The sequence below is a fragment of the Castor canadensis genome, chromosome 18, assembly GCF_047511655.1.
Source record: "Castor canadensis chromosome 18, mCasCan1.hap1v2, whole genome shotgun sequence".
NCBI lineage: Eukaryota > Metazoa > Chordata > Mammalia > Rodentia > Castoridae > Castor > Castor canadensis.
In genome coordinates this window covers 37,035,007-37,047,800 of record NC_133403.1, presented here as the reverse complement: position 1 = coordinate 37,047,800, position 12,794 = coordinate 37,035,007, and the positions used below count along the sequence as shown (strand labels likewise).

Sequence of the window (12,794 nt, the reverse complement as noted above, 5' to 3'; positions counted from 1 at the left end):
ACTGCTCATCTGAACTCTCTTTCTTGGAAAACCTGTCCTTTGCCCCTTTTTCTCTTGGGTCGTATGTCCTTGATAAAAACCTGAGTGAATTAAATTAAATTAGATGTCAGTCCATTGTTTTTATTAAGCAACTGTGGCTTGCCTCGTGTCTTTGTTTGTCATACTTGTTGCTTTACAGAAGTTTTAATTGGTATATACTTAATTAGTACTTTACTTTATCACTGCCACGTTTTGCAAAATTGCTTAGAAAGATATTTTTTAAGCTTAAATCATTGATGTATCTGAAAAATTTATCTTGCTGTGAGGAGGAAGGTGGGGGCCCATCTTTTTTTCCTTCAAAAAAGTTAATCAGCCCAGAGTGGTAGGGCACACCTGTAATCCTGGTACTCAGGAGGCCAAGGCAGGAGGATTTTGAGTTTAAGGCCAGCCTGTGCTACATCAAAAAAAATGGAAAAACCAAAAGCTGACTGTTCCATTTTACTAGCTACAGAAAAATCTCTCCCTTGATAGGAAGCATCTGTTTTCCGAAACTCCACCCCATCATTAGAATCTGTCTCTGGATTCTGTCCTAGTCTATTAACTTGGTGACCCCTTTGCCTGAATCAAACTGTTCTAATTATGGTAGCTTCAAAACATTTTTCCCCAAGTTGGAGTGGAAGGTCCTCTCAGGATATTTCAAGCTGTCCTTTGACACATCACCCAATCCTGAGGAAACCATAACTGTGAGCTCATTACCTTTATTCGTCTACTCACTGATTAGGGAAGAAGTGGCACTCTCACATTCTAGGAACTGGGTGTGGGTTGATGCTTTCGCAAATGTTCTCTGAGTCTTTCTGTGGAATTTCACGTTTGCTTTATATAGAACCTATAAAACTTTTATTAGAATGTCCACTAAGCTCCTTCCCCTGCCAAATGTTTAAGATATCCAGACTTAGTCTGTAATTTTGGTTGATATATAAAAAGAATCTTTTCTCCTCAATGTCTTTCAAACTATTAGTCTTTATTTTATTTTATTATTTTTATTTTTTAGCAGCATTGAAGTTTGAACTCAGGGCTTCATGCTTGCTAGGCAAGCACTCTACCACTTGAGGCACGCCACCAGCCCCTTCCCTGTTACTCTTGACAGAGAAGAAATGACTTTTTTTGTGTATATTAATTTTGCAAATAGCTACTTAGTGAGGTTTTTTGGTGGTTGGTTTTTTTTTTGTTTTGTTTTTTAATTAAAGCATGTGATTTCTTGCATGGTTGGTACTGAATTAATTCTGACTCAAAATTACCAGACAACTCAATTAAATACAACCCAGATGCTTCTTTCTCGAGTATTTGTAAACATACAGATTTGTAAATATTCAAAATATATGCAAATATAAAGCTTATCAAAAGAGATGAGTACAGGGGAAAAGAAAGGGAAAAAGAGATGAACTCGGGAACTTTCTTAATGAGGACACGTGTGGTTAACAATAGTGAAAGAATAATGGATCTCACCGATAATCTAAACTATAAACTGAAACGTGAGGTCATCTGACATTAGTACTCCACAGGGCTCAGGGAAACAGACACTTGTATTCTGTTGGAGGAAGCGTGCGTTAGCTTCAGGGAGCAAGTGACAGTCCCTGTCAAGGCCTTAAAAAGGTACATGCATGTGTTTGTGTATACTGTTTGGACCAAGGCTGCCAAACCATGTCTGCTTTCATATGGCCTGCAGGCCAAAAGTGTTTTTTCAAAACTGTCAATGTATTATTAAGAAAAAAAAAAAGCTGGCAAAGTGGCTCAAGTGTACAGCACCTGCCTAGCAAGCATGAGGCCCATAGTTCAAACTCCAGTATTGCCTTAAAAAAAAAAAAAAAAGCTAAAGATCAAAATTTTAGCAAGGAACAGTAGCTCATGCCTGTAATTCTTGCTACTCAGAGGCAGAGATCAAGAGGATTGAGGTTCAAAGCCACCCTGGGCAAGTAGTTCTTGAGACCTTAACTTGAAAATACCCATCACAAAAAAAGGGCTGGTGGTGTGGCTCAAGGTGCAGGCCCTGAGTTCAAACCCCAGCACCGCAAAAAAAAAAAAAAAGAAAAAGAAAAAGAAAAAGAATGTATGACAGAGCCTAAAATATTTAACACCTGGCCTTTACAGAAAAACTCAGCTGACCCCGTTCACAAGGATTTGCATCATTTCTAGTAATAGAAAACTGGAATGAGCCCATGTCCCAACTTAGAGGACTGGGTAAGTACATCACAGCTTACCTGGACACTGTAGAAAATAATGTAAGAGTATATGCCACACTCATGGTGTTCATGATACTTTGCAATGAGGAAAAAAGGCTTCACAATAATTCCTACTCATAGAGTGCTTTTTAGAACTAAGGCAGAGATGGTTGTTACTGGGTGGAGTACAGTAGTGCTGGACAGGCTGCCCAGGTTTGCCAGGGACAGTAGGCCACTGTGGTCATTAGCCTGCAGGAACCAACACACGCACCCTCGCATCTAGTTAGCACCTGATTCTTGATTGAGTGTGGGTGACTTACAGTCATCTTCCTTGTAGATGGCTTTCACATCCTTTTTCTAAAGCTACATCTTTTTAAATTTTCTATACTGACCAGGTGTGATGATACAGGCTTATATCGTGGGAGGCAGAGGCCAAATTAAAGGTGCTCTGTACTACGGTAGGCCCAGAGTCAGCAAACTACAGCCGGCATCCTGTTTCTGCAGATCAAGTTTTACTGGCATGCTGCCATGCCTACTTGGCTTCCCTACTGTCTAAGTCTGCTTCTCTATTGTAAGAGGACAGTTCAGTAGTCCCAACAGAGGCTGGACTGACCATGAGGCTTTGAATATTTACCAGCTGCCCCCGCCCCCTTTTATAGAAAGTTTGCCCACCTGCTGTAGACGTCAGTGTCCCTGACTTGATGGAACCACTTGTTTCCTTACGACAATAAAGCCTGTGACCTTAAAATCAGCCTTCTGGCCTCAATTCCTTTAGGTCATGCCCTCACTGACCCTCAACAGAGGGGTGCCGTCAAGGCTCCTGCATCCTACCCTCATCTGTCAGCACGTACCTCTGTGACATTGAATGGTGCTCCCCGTAGCTTCACAGTGTGGGGAGTGGTGGGCTCTTTCTGGTTTGCTGGCTTCTCTGTCTGAGTTGATTGCAAAGAACAGAGGAAAGGCCATGGTGAGTTCCCAGGTGCGGGAAGGTGAGAAAGGCAGCAGGTACCTGTCCCTGTGGTAAGTAGAGTCTGGCCAGAAGCAGAGGCAACAACTGCAGAGCTGCCACTGCGATGGAGATGCAGGCTTAAAGGCCATGGCTCAGGGGTCCCAGACAACAAGGACAGCCAGAGGGATGACAAGGAGCTGGAGACACACTGACACCTGCTACCCCTGATGCAAGGCAGACCGGCATGCAATGTGCCCAGCAGTTTGCAGGTGCCAGGGTCCTCCTGCACCTATAATACAAAGGCATTCTGGCTTCCGGAGCTTTTCCTGTAGCTCTGGACTCCAAAAGCTCTGAACAACCTAAGTTCTTGGTAACTCCTCTGGAGACAAACCCTGCCCTGAGCTCATTTCCCGCCACGCCGGCACTTGTCAATGGCTTCCCACGTCACATGGAGCCCAAATGGCCCTGTCTGGTTCCACAAGCATCAATGTACTTGCATAGGTGCTGGCAGGCCCTTGGGGCAGCACGCAGCACACACGGTGACCTTCCTGGGTCTGAACGTTCCTGAACTCTAGCGCCCTGAAGGCTGGGGGGAGGAGCAGCGGGTGGGGGGTAGGGAGACATGCTCGGGAACTGGCTGCAGGGACAGACGCAGTGAGAAGCATCACTTGCAGATGAGGATTACAGACCTGTGGGCTGGAGCAGCTCATTTGAGGCCTGGAAACCACTAAGGGTCAGAGCTGGGATTTGAACCCAGAACTATGAGACTTCTGTGGATAGGATGTGGTAGCTAGAAGAGGCAGCAAATAAAAGGAGGGAGGAAAGAAAAGAGAAAGGGGAGGAAGCCTCCCTTTGTCCCCTCCATGTGGGAGAGCAGACACTTCTGGTGGGGACGCAGGGCCTACATGTGAAACTGCCAACTCTGCAGCAGAGGACTCCATGTGGAGACAAGGCAGCGGCCAACCTCAAGGATGCAGCCAGCTTCATAATTTCAACCTCCGAGCCCCAGCAGGCCTAGGCTGAGTCCTGACACCACCACCTTCCAGCCATGACCCAGGGAATCACTTCCCTTCTCTGGGCCTCAGTTTCCTCATCTACAAAAGGGAACAAGTAGAACACCCCACCCACAAGATCCGATGAGAGTCAACGACCTGGCCGTACCTCACCTAGTGTGCAGTGTGCACTTGATTCATCTCTTGTTGGTGAGGTCTTTCACATCTGCCTACCCTGCTGCTAAATCCAAAGTACGACGATCACAGCCCCAGCTAGCTCATTTCCACCCTCTGACTCTGGAAGGCAGGTGTGTTGGTAAGTGAACTCAGAGGGCACGCCCAGCAAGTAAGTGGCTGGCTAAGGTTTGCAGCACGTCTGCAGCACACGCAGGCCCAGCCCTCCTCCCCTCCTCCCTCCGTCCTTCACGATGCACACACACCTCTGCTGTGGTGTCCTGTGGTCTCCTGCTCCCAGGCAGGGCCCCTCGATCTGGGCCAGCCCCTTGGCTCACACTCTCCTGCTGGGCAGGAGCAGCAGAGGAGGCCCCACCCTCAGCCTCGCTGCCCTCCTCACAGTTCACCGCCTCATCTTCACTGTCCTCTTCCTCCTCTCCCTCTGAGGATGAGGACGCCTCAGCCTGCACCACCTTGGACTTCAGGTAGTCCATGTCAGATAGCTCCTTCTGTACGGCTGCCTTTGGTTCCAGGCCTTGTTTCTCTGGAGAAACAGGGAGATGCCGTCAGTGACCTTTGTGAGCAAACCAGAGACTCAAAAAGAGGTAGAGGCCAGGTGCCCAGCAGACCAGGGCCCCGGTGCCCAGAAGCCCCAGTGAATCCCGTGATAAGCAGAATCAGGTTTGGTATCATGTTTGTCATAAATGTGGAGACTGCTTGCCACCAGCTGTGCCCTCCTCAACCCACACCATTTGCGTTAGTCTTTACTTAACCTTTTTTAATAGCTTGATCACATGTATTTAAGGTGTACAGCATGTTACAACTTAAGGCATCCATCCTCCCACATAGTTACCTACTTCCGCCCTGAGGCAGGAGCAGCTGTAATCAACTCACTCAGCAAAAATCCCAAGAACAACACGAGTGCCAATTATACTAGGCCTTCGCCTTGTTCAGCACACACCTGTCACTCTGTCCTTTGCACTTGGTACCCTGGTGTGCAGTATACTTTGTGTAAAAGTAGAAAGGACATTCTGTATGACGTCTGGTGACAGGTGATGTAGATAGGTAGCAGGAAGGAGGGACAGGAGAGTATCAGGAAAATCCTTGTGTAACAGCACGGGGAGAGCCGTTCCTCACACTGCAACCTCTCTACACGTACCCTCACCTTCTGCATCCTCCTCAGCTGCCTCCTCATCACTCTCCTGGCCTGAATCAGAGTCAAAGTTCAGGTAGTCACTGGCCAGCTTGCTCTTCCCCCTCATGGGCTCAATGGCCAGGGCATCATTCGCCCAAGTGGCCACCTGTGTCCGCTTCTGGTGAACTGAAAGGAACTCCTGGAACTCGGTGTCTTCCTTCAGCTGGTGGCAGAGGTGCAAGAAGAAGTGGCAGAGGTTAAGTATCCAGCCTTTCCAGTCCTCAGGAGGGCAGAGCACCTTCAAGCTCACCCCCATTCCCCATCTCTAGTGGACCGTAAGGGTCAGCTGGGTGAGTTGACAAAAGCCAAGGAGACTCTTTGCTGATCAGAGAAGACGGAGAAACCAGGAGCCAGGACAAGGAGAGAGGAGAGGCAGGGCATTCTGCTTCCAGGACCAGCCTCCACCCTCCTGTGCCTGTGCCGCCCTCCTGCTGGGTCCTCAGGACTCACCTTCTCCAGTTCACTTGGTACCTTATTCTTCTTGGTGTCCTGAAAGCAGAAGGCAGGTGGTGAGGCTTGGATGGTGGAGGGAGAGGGGAGCTGGAGCTGCGTGGCCCTGCAGGCCCACCTGCAGGATATATCCGAGAGATCCTCACCTCCCTCCCAGAGAGTGACTGCCCCACTGACAGGGACAGGGTTGGAGTGACCACCTGCATACCTTCTTAGTTTCTGGGGGAGCAGAGTCTTGTGAAGGCTGTTTGGGCTGGCTCGGTTTTGGGGCATGTTTGCTCCAGGCTCGGGGCTTTGTTGGGTCCCCAAATGACTTGCAGAACTCCACCTGAGTGGGAAGAAGAAGGTGACTTTCACACCCAGGCACAAGGCCACCTTCAGCACCAGTGCCTAAGCTTTAGAGATGAGAAGCTGCTGATGACTTGTTGGGTTGAAGCAAATGACTTACCACCCCCAGCCTGGCTTTGTCCCTCTTAAAGTCATTGTTATAGTGACCACCCACTGAGGACTCTGTACAGGCCCTATCACCGCTTTGTGAGTGCCAATTTGCCGAGCCTCCCCACGGTGGGGAGTGGGAGTTGCTGTGCTTCCCACTTCTCACACCAGAAAATTAAAGCGAGAAGAAAGCCACGTGCCCCGGTGACACAGTTAACAAGTGACTAAGTGAAAACTGGAACTCAGGGTGTCTCAGGAACAAGAATTCCGAGTTCTTAACCACCTATACAGAATGATGGGTATGGCTGACACTGGCCACACGCTCAGCCAGGGCCTGGTGGGGGCAATGCCGAGGCTACCAGGATGACTCCTAATTATAGTGAGGCGAGCTGGGCTCGCCCCAGAGAACAACTTCAGGGTCCCGGGGAAAATGGGGTGACTCCGGGAGCATGGAGAGTGTGGAGGACTTCCTCTCTACCTTAACACATCCAACACACTCTGGAAGGTGACCTTGGGGAGGGCTGGTCCTTCGGAAGCCTGCATGGCACTGCCACAAGCCACTACCAGCCACAGTTCAGCCAACCACTCTCCCCACGGCAACCTCCCTTTTGTGTGGCCTTTTTAAATAACTGTTTCTGACAGGTGTGGTGGCACACACCTATAACTCAGTTGAGGCAGCGGGACTGTGAGTTCAAGGCCAGCCTGGACCTCATAGCAAGACGTGGTCTTCAAAAAAAAAAAGTGAATTTATATAAAAAAAAAAAAAAATGGCTCTGTAATAATGACGTGGTCTTTGTACAAAGTTCAAACAACAGGACAGAGCACAACGAAAGCCTTAAAAAGTTACTTTAATCCCTATCACCTAGAGAGAGGAAGTGATATTTTGAAAAAGTACCAGCATCTGACTCTTCCTGCGGCTATCGCACACGCACAGACCTAGGAATCTTGTGTATCAGTGGGAGCATGTGATACACACTTGTCCAGCACTGTTTTTCTCCTTCTCAACACAGCCTTGGAGATGCCTTATCGTGTCATTAAACGTAATGAATAGCACGAGTGGAGCCTCCTCCAGGTAGTCTTCCTGGTCCTCCCTAGCCAGGGTTGGGGCCTCCTTTGTTCTCCCAAGGTCTCCAGTGCCTGCCCCGTCACAGCCCAGATGACACAAAACACAAGCAGTGCACTTATCCAGTGGTGGTTTGTTTGCCTGCCAGCAGGTAGCTGAACACACACAGGCTGCGGTACCCCTTTCAGTCTACATTTCCGGCACTGAGTGAGTGCTGGGCTCACCGATGGATGAGTGAATAAAGGACTTGCACCTGTGGTCCTCACAGCATGACCAGAGCACAAGGCAAAACCTGGCAGCTTGTTGGACGGCCTATTCTTGGTCTCCTGCTTATCAGAAACTCTGGGGATGGACCCAGGACACAGTTCTAACAAGCTCTCAGGCAATTCTTACACACTATGTGAACCTGTGAGGTAGGCCAAAGACTCACAGCCTGAAGGAGGACAAGTTTGGAACCAGAAGGTTATGCGAAAGGTTAAGTGGTGGCACTGCGTGTAGGCGGGTGAGGTACGACCCCCACCAACTCACCGTGACCCGGGACGTGTCAATAAAGCTCTTGTTGAAATGACTCAGAGCCACTTGAGCCTCCTGCTCAGACTTGAAGCCGATGAAGCCAAACTTGCGGAACTTGCCATCTTTGGTGAACTTCAGGCTGCAGTCAGTCAGCGTGCCGAAGGCGGCGAACAGCTGCCTGAACCGCTCCTCCTTCATCTAGAGCAGAAAGGGCGTGGTGAAGGACAGCTAGGGGTCCCCCTGGCAAAGGTGACCTGTGATGAGGAGGTGGCAAGCAAGCCAGGTCCTGGCTCTGACTCTAACACTTCCCAGAATCTCCACTCACTTCACTGATGAGGAAACGGGACTCTTCACACTGTGCTGTCTTCCTACCCACAGGGTCGCTCCAAGGATAAGGTCCAATCACGGCACCAGCACTGAGGCTGCTACACAGCAGTCACCCAACAAAGGCTTGTCAGAATAAGTGCGTGAAGGAATATGGGAAGGTATGGAAATAGTTGCTAATTGTGACAGAGAGAATAAAGGAACCCCCCAAAAGATGTCCCAGTCCTACCACCCCCCGGAACGTGTGGTTACATTACATAACCCGGCAAAAAGGATTTGGAGAAGTGATTAAGATCCTGAGTGGGGAGATGATCCTAGATTAGCCAGGAGACCCAAGGTCATTACAGGGTCCTTCTAAGAGGCCATGGGGAGAGAAACTGGAAGATGCTAGGTTACCAGCTTTGCAGACTGAAGTTAAATGATGTGGCTATGACCCAAGGTGGTAAGGCAACCTCTAGAAGCTTCCAGAAGGACTGTAGCCCTGCCAGCACCCTGACTTCCAGTACTGCAAGGTTACATTGGTACGTTTAAGCCACTTAGCTTAGTAGCAAAGGAATACTAACATGAGGACACTATAATTTGGTGAAGAAGCCCTCACTAGGGAGGACTGGCTCTGGCTGGTTCTTCTCACACTGGCCAAGCTGCCCTCACCACTCAGCGAGGTTTTCTGAACAGAGACAGAGATCTGTGTGTGTGGTGGTGGGACTCAAAGGGCACTCAGTCCCATGAATAGCCAAAACAAGCTTAAACTTTTTTAGGGGTAGCATCTCACTATGTAGTCCAGACTGGCCCTGAACTTGTAATCCTCCTGCCTCGGCCTTCTGAATGCTAGAATTGCATGACACTTGGCTTCAAAATAAGTTTAAAAATTCAAGAACCTAGAGGATTTGACAGCTGGATAGGGAGAAATTTTCCAAGGCAATGATTTATTTATTTTGTGGCACTGGGGATTGAACCCAGGGTCTTGTGTATGCTGGGCAAGAGCTCTGTGATTTGAGCTATTCCTGCTCTGGCCTTTTTGTTTTTCTTTTCTACCTTCCAAGTAACTGTGATTACTGGCCTGCACCACCATACCTGGCCTCAGAGACAGTTTTTTAATAACTCTGTTCTCAAGAAAATCTTATAATCCTCCTGTCTCCTGGATTACAGGTGTGCACTGCCATGCCTGGTTTGAGTTAGGAAGTTTTATGTACATTTTACAGAGGTGATATGGAGCTTATAGATAAATGATCTGCCCCAAATCTACAGAATCAAGGGCTGTGACTCACAAAGGACAGTGAGTTCATGTCCCCATTGCATGAGAGACACCTCACTCAAGTCTGACCCCATCACTCCTCTGCCAAGTCACCTTGGGTGACTTCCTAAATTTTCCCCATTCTCAGTCCAATCATCTCCTCTTCCTAGAAGCTGTCCTACCTCTCAGATGGTCAGGTAACCAATCCCCTTTGTGCTCCCATAGCCCCCAATTCCTAACTCCATCCCTGCACCCAGATATGGTGTCTGTCTCCCCCACCACCCTACAGGCTCCATAAAAGTGGGAATCAAGTCTTGTCCATTTCTATCTACAATGTCAGCAACATCATCACGAATACTCATCACTAAGTGTTTATCTGTTGGAAAATGATCAAGATGAGTGCATGCTGTATGAATTACCACCTGTGTGACTTCAGGAAAATCACTTTATCTTGGCATGCCTCAGTTTCTTTACCTTTAAAATGAGCATAAGAATGGAACCTGATTTACAGGACTATGGTGAAGACTAAATGAATAATTTCACCTAAAACACCAGGAACAGTGCCTGGCACACAGGGCTCTTAAAGAGCTAGCCAGCATTGTTAATATTTTTGTTATTCTTTCATTTATCACACAAGACAGACAACAGACAGAAGCAACCACAAGGAGAAGCTGGGAGGGGGGAAAAAATTTCCACGCCACAAATTGAGGCTTCAAGAGACACCTGTTTAAATCCAGTGGATAGCTTAGGATCCTACTGTATGACCCCAGTATACCCCTCCTGGGCATGTAGCTGAAGAAATGTGAATCAGGATACAAGAGAAATCCTGCACACTCATGTTTACTGCAGCCAAGCTGTGGAATCAGCCAAGGCACCCTACAACAGAGGAATGTGTAAAGAAAATGGGGTGTACCTTACCATGGAGAATTAGTGAGCCATAAAGAAGAAATATGTATTTGCAGGAGAATGGATAGAACTGGAAATCAGCATGTTGAGAGAGATAAGCCAAGTTCAAAAAGGCAAAACATTGCATGTTTTTGCCCATATGGGGAATCTAGACCTAAAATGATGATAGTGACAACAATAATAATAACAGCACATGAGTGGTAAAGAGGGACTGTCTGGGGGGGTGGGAATTGGTGGGAGGGGAGAGGGGATAACAGGAGAGAGTACTGGGGGAGGGGGAAGCCAAGGGATCAAAGTACATCTTATATATATAAATGAAGACAGCATAATGAAATCCACCACTGTTGGAAAAGTGGGGAGGAGGGAGTGGGGTTCAGGGACTATAGGAGGTGGTGAACTTGTTCTAAGTACATTGTAAGCATCTATGGAATTATGGTATGAACCCTTCTTTGTACTATTAATTAAAATAAATAAATGCATCTGGTGGATGGATTACTATTAAATATTTTTAAAGTATGCTATGTATGGCAAATGATGGAGGAATAATAAACAAAATTATGGATACTGTAGGATTTAAGTTGAAGGAAGATTTAAGTGAGAAGGCAGCAGACAGTCGCTCACTAGGGTACACGTGCCAAGAAAAAGAGGAGTGCCCAAAGTATTTGGGCACACAGAGATACCTGTGGTAAATTCTAAAAACAGGCCATCTAAAGATGTCTACTCCTGTGGAGGGATAACAAGCAGGATGGAGAAAAAGAGTTTGCTTCTCGTTTTATACACTACTGTACTGTTCAAATTTTTAAAAACCTGTCATGGGTCCCTCTCACCCAACAAAGAAAAAAAAAAGTGAAGGAAAAAAGTCCACAACAATAAAACAAACCGTTTCGCATTCTCTTTCTAGGGAAAGAGTTGCCAGGGGACAGAAGCAAGGGTTAGACGATATTCTCAAGCCGTCCAAGCGGCTCATTGTCTTGGGTTTGAGGCATGACCTTACTGCGTGGGGGGCTCTCATTCAGGAAAAGCTACCGTGAAATGGAAAGGATGATCAACTCTAATACACTGCATCCACGCGTGCATCACCACATCCACTCATTCGTTTCTCCATTCAGGTCCCCGGCCCACCACATGCCAGCGTCTGTGCTGGGCTCTAGGGAAACAGCAAAGTATGGCTGGGTCACACCTCTCCACTTACTGAATACATGGTCTAAAGCCTGTCCCAGCACTCAGTATTTATTTCTACCAGCCCCGAAGACGGGGGTGGAAGGAAAACAGCTTCTCAGGGTAAAGCCAGTCACGGATCAAAACGAAAACGCGACGAGACGGGACCGTGGGAGGACGCTTGGGCACAAGGTGGGGTGCGGAAGAGACGTCGGGTTTGGGGTCGGGAGCCCATCAGTCGGCAGCCACTACTCCCCTTCCCCAGCCGTCCCTGGGGGATAAGCCCAGGATCCCACCCCTTTGGGATTCCAGATCGCTAAGCGAAAAAAACCTCAATTCTCTCCCGCCTCGTTTCCCCCACACCGCAGCCCCCACTTTCAGGTCCCCGCTCCGTGGATGTTCACTCACCCCATTCGGGAGGTTCTTCACGATGAGTCGTGACATGACGAAAGGTCCCCACCTTTGAGTCCAGCCCCGACCCCACAGCGCCTTCCCACCAGATTCACGCTGCCTCCCTGGGCGCCGCCATCTTTAACGAGTCACGTGGCTCAGCCCGCGGCCTGCCCACCGGAAGTAGGCGGGGGCTAAAGGCAGAGCAGCGCGAGGAAGTCCCACCTCTAAGAGGGAGCCGCAGCCTTCGCATTCTGCGCAGGCGCAGATTCTTGAGCGGATGCTGAAGACAGCAAATGCCCCGGTAATGTCGGTAGGGGGCGCCAGTTCCCAACATCCGCGGCGGATTGCAAGGATCTGAGCAGGGGGAGTTGTTTTCTTCTCCCTTGGCTATTGTATTTTACTGTCGAGTCCTAAGACATTTCTAACAGTGGGGGAAAAAGATTGGGGATTCTTGCCTCCCTGTAAAAGAGGGAAACCGGCTTCGAGAGGCTGCTTGGCATCATGAATCAGTTACTGAGCATGCAATTTGAACATCATCAGCCCCATTTTGCAAACAGGGAGACTGAGGAGAAGATGAGCGAAGCTCAAAGTCATGGAGCTACAAAACAGAAACTGAGATGTGAGCTTGGGGGTGCTCCACAAGGAGTACCTACAGTTTCAACTCCAGTCCTATAAGCATTATGCAGGTTCCTGATGAATTTTTCAGCCTCCACCTGCCAACCATGTAGCTGACTTCTTGGCCAGCCAACCTCTGAGAGCCTCTGTGCCTCCTGCTGTAGAGTGCGGATAATTCTGTGTTATCCTGGGGTT

At 48.4% G+C, this 12,794-nt stretch overlaps 1 protein-coding gene across 4 annotated transcripts in view; it reads right to left on the bottom strand.

The window, feature by feature from the left end:
- Rbm19 (RNA binding motif protein 19) overlaps positions 1–12,139 on the bottom strand; it is a 101,520-nt gene extending 89,381 nt beyond the window's left edge. For 3 of the 4 annotated variants that reach the window (XM_074061135.1, XM_074061136.1, XM_074061137.1), the window contains exons 1-7: positions 12,000–12,139; positions 7,985–8,167; positions 6,167–6,286; positions 5,959–5,997; positions 5,473–5,671; positions 4,580–4,857; positions 3,050–3,130 (exon numbers count right to left, since the gene is read on the bottom strand). In XM_074061135.1, coding sequence (XP_073917236.1) covers positions 3,050–3,130; positions 4,580–4,857; positions 5,473–5,671; positions 5,959–5,997; positions 6,167–6,286; positions 7,985–8,167; positions 12,000–12,035 — 936 coding nt within the window. In that variant the 5' untranslated portion in view covers positions 12,036–12,139. The remainder of the gene's footprint in view (positions 1–3,049; positions 3,131–4,579; positions 4,858–5,472; positions 5,672–5,958; positions 5,998–6,166; positions 6,287–7,984; positions 8,168–11,999) is intronic. The other variant, XM_074061138.1, reaches the window with a different exon arrangement.
- Positions 12,140–12,794: the final 655 nt, after the last annotated feature.